Genomic DNA, 9,226 nt, shown 5'->3' on the forward strand with positions numbered 1-9,226 from the left:
ACAATAATGCTTTTACGATGATGGCGGTGTACAGCCTCGAGGATTTTACTTATTCAGAGGCCTTTCTCGTGAAAGAGGTGTTGCGTGGCAATGATACTTACGCCATCATATTTTTTAAGTTGACAAGTTAGGTAGAAGCTTTTGTTCTGTGCCCTTGTTCTTTTGGTACGACGGTCGTTCTTGGCGGCACGTACAAACTTACTAAGAGGCCTTTTCTCGTGAAAGAGGTGTTGCGTGGCATGCACTATCAAATTTTTTTTAAGTTAACGAGTTAGGTAGAAATCGATATAATGATGTCCAAGGAGTAAATAGATGTCCAAAGAGTATATAGATGTTCCACGTGGCAAAGTAGGAAATGAAAAATCATACATTCATCCAAAAGATTAGTTGCGGCCGTGATTCAGTACTCAGTAGCGAGTACGGTCACTCCGAGTTACCACTGGCATCCCTCACAAGTTTAACAACTCAGGACTCGGGTAACAGTGAAAACCAAAATTCATAAACTGCTGCGTTCCGCTGAATGAAACTGCTCTGTTAACATGTAGTATCTCCCACAATAAATCTGTGCAACGAAATGAATAGATTGCTGTGACTGACCATGTACACCACACAATACTATACAGCATGCTGACTCGAAACTACTAAATGTGTAAGCAACGGAACTTGCTGTGACCAACGTGATGGAAGATTGGGTATCGGGTTTTGCGCCCGCAGGCGCGCTAAGTGGTTATTGTTTATCTACTGCGCGATCCAATTTCTTGTGGTGCGTTACAATTTTATAAATAGAACAAGCTCAGGCTATTTTTGGACCAAGGTGGGTTGTCGCTCTCCACAACAAGGCCACACAGCTTTCTCTATTAAATCCCTCGAAAAGTAGGACCGCTCTCTCTCTTCCTTACCACCACATCCTCCCTCCCTTTTCACTCTATCTGATATCCCGCTGTGATTTATTTGACCTTCTATGACCGTATCTTCTTTCTTTAGCTGCCCGCTTTGGCTCGACATTAATACTCAACGGAAGACCATCGACAACACGACAACGCCCAACGCTATAAACCGACATTGCCTATCTTCGACATCGCCATTATTTATTTCACACAACGCTCTTTTGGTATTCGACATTTGGGGCTTAAGCGGTTATGTTTTGAGTGAGTGGCTGACATGTTGTCAATTCATCCGTTGAAGCTCACACTTGCTCAGGACGACATGTTTATTTCACTACACGACAATACGATATCACAGTGGTTGAGAACAAAGAGACAGGTGCGTTCAAGGTCGCCTCTATTACTATCCGCATCGCTCAGTTGTCCCTGCCGTCAGAGGGACCCACTTGAGACGACACCGAATGAGAACGCCCAATTGAACACTACCAAAAACGACATCGCCATTGTTTATTTTATTATAGCGTCCCGCAATCGGGAAACCGCGACGAACGCAAGAGTGTCGCGTTGTCAGTCAGGGATTGTAACAAGGCGAGTTCTGCTCGATTCATTGATTAAACAACTCCACTCACGTATAAATTCAGGACCAAGCTGAATGGAAGTTGAGCAATATTTTAGGTTTGTGCTTGATCGCTGATGAGGATTCTTTGCTCATTCTCGTTCAATACGATTTCAGGTATAATGTATCTATGCAGTGATTTCGGACATTGGCCAGAGGCGAGTAATCTCTTCTTTCGTCGCTTGAGCCCTATGCTAATGTACCCTTCCGTGAAGCAGAGGACTGACGGAGGATGCGCGAAAAAGGTAAATTAGCCCCTCGATCTAGATTCGGGATTATTAGAGTTGAGGGAGGGAGAAGAACTCAAGACTAAATACTCGGCACAGGACGTCGAGCATCGCGGTGAGTGAATCATTCCCGGGGGCGGTAAGCGCGGCTTTATGTCGTCGCTTACCTCGTGCTCCCTTGTCGTGGGCCCCGGGCTTAGACTCGCACCTTCACGGCGCGGGTTGACCAAAAGCACGTTTAAATATTTCAAATTTTCTTCTTCGGTCTCAAAGAATCCCTGAAATATTTCTAGGACACGCTCGGCAGGCTTAATGTTTGGTCGAGTCCCGTTCAAATATTTTCTGTCAGTAATTACTGACTTCGTATATTTTTGAGAAGTGGCCCGACAGGTTCATCATACCCAAATGTTTTAGGATGAGGAATATAGTATTTATATGTGGTAATACAAAGAGACTCGCGAGATACACTGGCAAGTGACTAGGGTCGGCGGGAGCGCCGCGGTTCAATTTCAAAATTTGATTTTGATGGAGCCCTAACCCCAACCTAGGTGCAGATTTTGACTCATAAAATAGGTCACGTGACCTATGCAGATATGTCTATGAACGCCTCGCGTCGCGCAAAACCACGCCGCTGCTCCACGTACAGGAAGAATCGAACCAATTATATGTCCTATCTAACCTAACACTTAAAAAATAAGCATAAATATTGCTATTAAGGTATACAAATTAGCATAGAATACTTACTACAGTCATCCACCTGCTAATGATACACCCAAAATGAGAAATTAACTTCAACAGATTTGAGCACAACCTTTCTCTACAAAAACTACATGAAAATCTCAGATAAATGCCCTTCTATGACCATACCAAATTTCAGAATATTTGACCCACATTTCACAGATAAAAACTAAGATTATGGGTGTATCATTGAGGGGTGTGACTGTATTTGGCTATTTCCAAAAAACAGTCCATTTTGTATGCTCCACAGCTTTGCCAATTCGGCCTCAATTGCATCCAAACTATGTATGGTGGTAGATATGAGTTTGTATTACTTGTTACAACTTGTTTTGTAAAAATTAGCCAAGTATTGAGCGAGATATTTGCTAGTCAAAAGTGTATCAAATGGGGGTGGTGTATCATTAAGGGGTGGATGACTGTAGTGGCTCTTCTCCATGGTGTTAGGGCAGCATGATTGGTTTGCCAATCCATCTTTGTCAAATAAAACATCCACTGGTATCATTTCAATTGTTGATCACCATACCCATCTTGCCTCATCATCACTTTGCAGTGGACTGTGGAAATCATTTATTGTTTCTGTTCCAGAACAGAGTTGTAACAGAGTTTTTGCTGTTGATTTTTGAACTTGAAGCTCACCCACTACTGAGCAGCTTTAGCAACCTCAACATTTGAGGAAGTGGAACTTCTTTCAAGTATGCATTCTCTTGTGTACTTTTAGATATAAAATATATCAGCTTTGAGTTTTCAGATAGATAACTACAGTAATTTGACTCCAAATCAACATCAAAAATAACCATGTGTTGATAGAACAAAGGTAGGATGTACCATTCATAAATCAATATTACAAGACAAGAGATGATGGGGAATGATTGTACCAGGAAAGAAGAAAGATTTAATTATACTGACTCCCAATACCACAGAAACAGCCTTTGATATACACTCATAAAGACCAAGCATGGAGGAAAATGGACTAAGTGTCCTCATGACCAGGGGATGGCAAACAAAATATGGAGAGTAAATTTATAATGTGCACCAAGGCATGAGCAGTGGCTTGTTATTGAATTAGTATATTTAGTAACAAAATATTATGAGTAAATCCCCTCCAGATGAAACTTAAATATTTAAATGGTAGATAGACATTCTCTGGAAAGTTCCATTCCCAGCAGGCTTGAAAATTCTGGGACCCTCTCTCCAATTGCTATCAAACTGATTTCCCTCTCATATCATACTTGAGTCAAAAGATATGAATCGGAAATTATGATGAGAATTAACTTCTGCTCAATTCTGAAGTGGACTCTGCTTACTTTATGAATTCAGATACCTTAATTGCATGATTTTTCAGGTATTAGCTTAAATAGACATATAATTAGTTCTAATTCTGCCTGTACGTGGAGCAGCGGCGAGGTTTTGCGCGACGCGAAGCAAGCGCGCGGCGTTGGTAGACAGCCAAATACTATATGTGTGTAGGTCACGTGACCATTTATGGGTCGGGTTAGGGTTCCATCACCTCGGTTCATCAGAAATCGAATTTCGAAATTGAACCGCGGCGCTCCCGCCTACCGTAAGTGACAGAGACGGAGGGAGTTATTTTTGTCATGCGATGACATCACGGGGTTGATGCTTTGTTACGTAACCTTGATCTGTACTTGATCAGTGGTAAGTTGCACGTTGTCATTTGTACCACAAGACAAGATGCGTATGGTGCGCAATATTCTTGTCGTCGTCTCAGGGTGAGTCAGTTGATGAACGGTTTTTTCCTCGCAGCTCGAGCAGGAAGAAGAGAATGACGACGCTGCAGAGGTTACGTGGGGTGTGTAGAAAACCCCCAATGGTCAGGCCGTTGATGTTGACTGATCAACAGAGGATCAGCAGCGCATTAACACTTTCTCTAAAATCAACACGCGCACGCGCGGTATTCAGGAAAAACTCGAGGAGCTGAAGGTGTGCAGATATGATCGTATTTGATGCAGTTACTTACTGACTTGTTCTCTACTTATGAAGCAAGAGAAGGAGGCCCTCGATGACCTTGCTACGGAATTGGAGCTTTCGGATGAGGATCAGCCTGTCTTGTGCGTTAATCATCTTTGTAAACCATTGCAAGATTTCATCTTTTTTCAATAGATACAAGGTCGGCGAGGCTTTCCTCCACATGCCACATCCGCAGGCAGTAAAGCGCCTCGAACGAGATCAAAATGTCATCGACGCGCGCGTGGCGGCTCTTGCAGCTCAAGCGGACGAGTGTGAGGCTGAAATGAAGGATCTCAAGGTCACTTTGTACGCGAAATTTGGGAAAGCTATTAATTTGGATGAATGAACGACGCGTATTTTTGGTTGTTGGACTATCGGATGGCCGATACGCAAGCGAGTCTGGCTGCTGCAGGTTAGGTCATGGGTGTTTTACCTCATGGAATTATCAGTCATCGGTTATCTTTCAAGTTCAGAAGTCCAACCCTCTGTTCGGATAGCGATCTATAGCAGTACGATATTTCTGAGCGGGTGACCACGTGGTTTGATACGCATCGCACGTGAAACACCGAAACGCAGCATCGGGACCGAATGCCATAGCTGCTACTTTTAGCATTGCTCCGGTATGGCAGAAGAACTCTTGGGTCATTGTCTCTAGTTGCCTCCAATACCTCACTTCCCGCGTTGAAACGTTGACTCCTCACCGCCATCATCTCCCGTATCTCTCTCTCTGAGATGGCGTCCACGACAATAACAAATGTTTCCAACTCTGTGAAACGATACCGGTCTTCTCTCACCCTCTCCAATCTCCTCAGCTTTGACAGCGCAAAGTCAGCGCTGTTCTTCTATATCCTGATCACACAGACTATCAAAGTACAACGTCATCTTCGAGCTCGTGGCGTTTCAGCTACTCTGAAGGAACTATATATATGGGTATCTCAGGTACGTACGGGTTTTTCATTCAACTTCCAATGGTTGCTAACGCCATCAACAGCATGTAATCCGACTCATTCTACGCGTGCCCGCAACGCAGAGAAAGGTCGCTGCGCAAATGGACAAGGCAAAGCTAGACATCGAGAACCGTCTAGTTCCGAAAGGTGCCACCGTCGTTCGCCACCTTTCCCTTCCAGATGAGGGCAAGTCTTTTGAGTGGATCATTGCGGAAATGGACAAGATGGACGAAGAGTTGGGTGGGAAGCGTGGCGTATGGAGTGAGGGAAAGCTTTCTGGAGCTGTGTATCGTGCGTTGCTTCCCCATTCTCATTCACCACGCACTTCATCGGTCCAATTTCTCGGTTAGATGGGGGTGAGGACCTTGAGAGACTCATCGTCTCCGCCTACCAGCGATACTGTGTTTCTAACCCGTTACACCCCGACGTCTTCCCCGCCGTCCGCAAGATGGAAGCCGAGATCGTCGCGATGTGCTTGAAACTGTACAACGCACCTGACGGAGCTGCCGGCACCATGACGTCTGGGGGCACCGAGTCTATCATTATGGCTGTCAAGACCTATCGCGACTGGGCTAGGAAAGTCAAGGGCATCACAGAGCCCGAAATGTAAGTTGTGTTTCATTCGGAAGGGAGAGTTGACGTTTATGCTGTGATTTGTAGGGTCGTGCCGGCGTCTGCGCATGCTGCCTTTGACAAAGGCGCGGCGTACCTCAAGATCAAAGTACACACGATCCCTGTTGACCGTTACACGCGAAAGGTCGATATGAAGCGTCTCAAACGTGCAATGTATGATGATACTTGGTTCTATTCCTTGGAGTACCATTAATGCCATCTCTTCGACAGAAATCCCAACACCATCATGGTTGTTGGCTCATGTATCAATTTCCCGGATGGGAACCAAGACGACATCTCAGCTCTCGCTGCTTTAGCACATAAACACAACATTGGACTGCATGTCGACTGTTGTTTGGGAAGCTTCATTGTCCCCTATCTTGAATTAGCGGGATTGTCTGGTGGAGATGATAAGGGCAAATATAAACTCACTCCATTTGATTTCAGGCTGAAGGGCGTCACAAGTGTTAGTTGTGATACGCACAAGGTGCGTTGTCGTGCTTTCTCTCTGTATTCCCCCTCATTAAGCGATTCATTACACAGTATGGGTTCGCGCCGAAGGTGATCAATGTTGAGAACCCGCCGTGCGATACAATGCTCATACTTTTCGAAATAGGGCACATCGGTGATCATGTACCATACAGCAGAACTTCGCCGCTTTCAGTACTACGTTAACCCTACGTGGTCAGGTGGGCATATTTCCCCGCTGAGCAGCCGCTCCAATCCTAATAATATTGCAGGTGGTGTATATGCCAGCCCAAGTCTTTCGGGATCCCGGTACGACAATGCTGAGTCCTCGACTCTCAATTGACATGCTAACTTTTTCCTACGAAGACCCGGCGCCCTCATCGCAGGAGCTTGGGCCGTAATGCAACATATGGGAACCAAGTACATCTTCCTTTCGTTCCCAATACTCAGAACTAACAAGAAATACAGGGGATACCTCGACTCATGTCGATCCATCGTCCTGGCCGCTCGTACCATCGCAAACGCCATTACCGAAACCATTCCCGAACTATACGTTCTAGGTGACCCGCCAGCATCAGTGGTCGCCTTTGGCAGCAAGCACCCGAACGTGAACGTTTTGGAGGTTGGGGATGCGATGAGTTTGCGTGGTTGGCATTTGAATGGGCTCAGTGATCCTCCTGCGGTACATATTGCTTGCACGGTGCGCCTTTACCTTTTTCAGACCTAGAACAATACGCTTACGACTTTATAATTTTTTGAAAATAAAGCGACTCACGCTACCCGTTGTCGACGCGTTCATTGCAGACCTGAAGGACGCGGTCCGGGAAGCCAAGGTGTCTCCTTCAGGAAGCGGGACGATGGTCGCTGTATATGGTACGTACATTCATTTCTATCTTTTTTCTTCTTTCTCCTTCCTGCATTTCGGGGTTGGTTCCTTTGCGTCCGTTCTAAATTTTGGGAAACGTCCATTTGCACTGCATCTTTATCTCTTTGTTGGCGCTTCTTACAAGGGTCGTTTGAGGGTACCCTGTGCAGAATGGAACTCAGTTATCTTCTTCGTGCCCTTGGCATCCATTTACCGACAATCTTCCGCTTCCGTTCGTTTTGACGCCGGTAGCTTGGTTCCGGCTTGTTCCTGGAGACGTATCGTGCGCGTAAATGGCTCACTTTCGCCGCTGCGGCTGGACCTTGATTTTCCACATGGGTTCCGGCGGTTGCGATTTTTACCTTTTTTGTCACTTTTCTATCACTTTATTTTCAGCCAGTTGCAGGCGTCGACTCCATTTATCTCTGGTCATGCTTGCTCATGGACTAATTTTTCTTGCTCACGAACTAATTCTTCCTGTGTCAACAGGTTTGGGCAACTCGAGCGCAGTCGGTCCTGACATGGTGGGGCAGCTTGCTACGGCCTTTTTGGACGCGCTGTATAAGGCTTAGAGGTGGAATGAAGAATATGCTGAATGTATAATTTGAACTATATCCTCTTTACTGTTTTCAATGTTAGCTAGAGACTGACATGTGTATGGATGGGATTTTGGCACTGCATTGGATCTGATGCGCACCGGTGTTTTCTTTATACGGGAGAAAAGTTGCGAACCTACAAAATCTATCGATCAGAGACTTGCCACCCTAAATATGCAAAATTGCATGAACGTTGATCGTCGATCATTGCATTGAGCGTGCTCACTGAGGCCTTCCAGATAGACAGGCCAGCTTGATCCCGACCTCGTACTTGGCTAGTAGTCCGTCATTTACGGACTGTGAACGGATAGATGTAGCCATCGGTGTGCGTATACGTAGCGATCAATCATCAGAGGGCCAAAATGCTCTTTCTTCTGGAATGGCGGGATGAATGTTGATTTATCGATTCAATATGTATCTGTCGTTCTGAAGGAAATAGGACTCGGAAAAGATGGGAACTTGGAAGTGTCGGAACGAACCAAGAACGAACTTGATCTACACCGGCTTGATGATATCACCGAAGTTGGAGTCCCCAAAAGGTATACCTACAACTCAACTGGGTCTGTAACAAGTCTGTAAAATCCAAGCCATGATGCATCAACGTTTGAACGTTTGAACCCTCAATACGGACCGGAATACCACTTGCATCGTTAAAATCAAGTAGCACACCCAGGTCGGATCGTTGAATGGGCGGCCATGAGCGATCCAGCATAGAATTCGAAAAGGCAAATTACCTCTCTCTATCTGTCAAAGTTGAAGATTAGAAAGAATGGAAAGAATTCATAACGAACCCCTGGAGTTGTACAGTATTTTACTTGCCCCAAAAAGACTTTGTCCAGAATGATTGAACAACAATTGACTTGTTGTCAACGAAAGTTCAGTCAAATGTTCGCCGTTATATGGGTATTCGCCATCTTTCCTTGATCTTTCCTCTTAAAATTCGGGTACATGGCCATTTTGCAGGCTAGTAATGCGCCGGTAGGATCTTCAAAATGATAAGATAAGCATATGCATTCATCAACGCGAACCAACGCTCACCTTCCTTAGCGCTCGCCGGCACCTGCAATTACCGGTAATTTGACTAGATGACAAGTACACCAGTCAGCAAGCTCGGCCACGCCAGTCAGCGAAGGTCGCGAGGTCAAGGATTGGTGAGCACTACGATGTTCCTGATATTGCCAAGTTGGTGGATAGCGACGACGTCACAGGGCCCATTTTTTGTCATTTGGATCGGGATGCCAAGGCCCATTTGTTTCGACTCTCGACGCGGTATCAGTTCGTAAGGAAGAAATTTGAAGCGGGCCG

The 9,226-nt window shown here is 45.4% G+C and overlaps 3 protein-coding genes across 3 annotated transcripts; all 3 read left to right on the forward strand.

Moving 5' to 3' along the window:
• Positions 1 to 355: 355 nt before the first annotated feature.
• LACBIDRAFT_324310 (uncharacterized protein) lies at positions 356 to 2,040 on the forward strand (the record flags this gene model as incomplete). Its single annotated transcript, XM_001877482.1, is given in 9 exon segments — positions 356 to 476; positions 655 to 763; positions 985 to 1,148; positions 1,201 to 1,263; positions 1,406 to 1,450; positions 1,560 to 1,617; positions 1,637 to 1,745; positions 1,827 to 1,842; positions 2,021 to 2,040. The coding sequence occupies 9 exon segments, from the start codon at positions 356 to 358 to the stop codon at positions 2,038 to 2,040; spliced, it is 705 nt and encodes a 234-aa protein (XP_001877517.1).
• A 2,069-nt stretch (positions 2,041 to 4,109) lies between these two features.
• LACBIDRAFT_189312 (uncharacterized protein) lies at positions 4,110 to 4,797 on the forward strand. The gene is made up of 5 exons (XM_001877483.1): positions 4,110 to 4,166; positions 4,230 to 4,275; positions 4,327 to 4,406; positions 4,467 to 4,534; positions 4,587 to 4,797. Exons 1-5 carry the CDS (start codon positions 4,158 to 4,160, stop codon positions 4,777 to 4,779), a joined length of 396 nt encoding a protein of 131 aa, XP_001877518.1. The 5' UTR covers positions 4,110 to 4,157; the 3' UTR covers positions 4,780 to 4,797.
• Positions 4,798 to 5,057: 260 nt separating this feature from the next.
• On the forward strand, positions 5,058 to 7,897 carry LACBIDRAFT_189158 (uncharacterized protein; the record flags this gene model as incomplete). The annotated part of the gene is made up of 12 exons (XM_001877484.1): positions 5,058 to 5,372; positions 5,425 to 5,671; positions 5,731 to 5,986; positions 6,041 to 6,166; positions 6,224 to 6,479; positions 6,536 to 6,553; positions 6,609 to 6,681; positions 6,733 to 6,769; positions 6,827 to 6,880; positions 6,929 to 7,160; positions 7,228 to 7,333; positions 7,815 to 7,897. Exons 1-12 carry the CDS (start codon positions 5,166 to 5,168, stop codon positions 7,895 to 7,897), a joined length of 1,695 nt encoding a protein of 564 aa, XP_001877519.1. The 5' UTR covers positions 5,058 to 5,165.
• Between the last annotated feature and the right edge of the window lie 1,329 nt (positions 7,898 to 9,226).

This window comes from Laccaria bicolor, genomic scaffold (genome assembly GCF_000143565.1).
Source record: "Laccaria bicolor S238N-H82 LACBIscaffold_5 genomic scaffold, whole genome shotgun sequence".
Classification (NCBI taxonomy): domain Eukaryota; kingdom Fungi; phylum Basidiomycota; class Agaricomycetes; order Agaricales; family Hydnangiaceae; genus Laccaria; species Laccaria bicolor.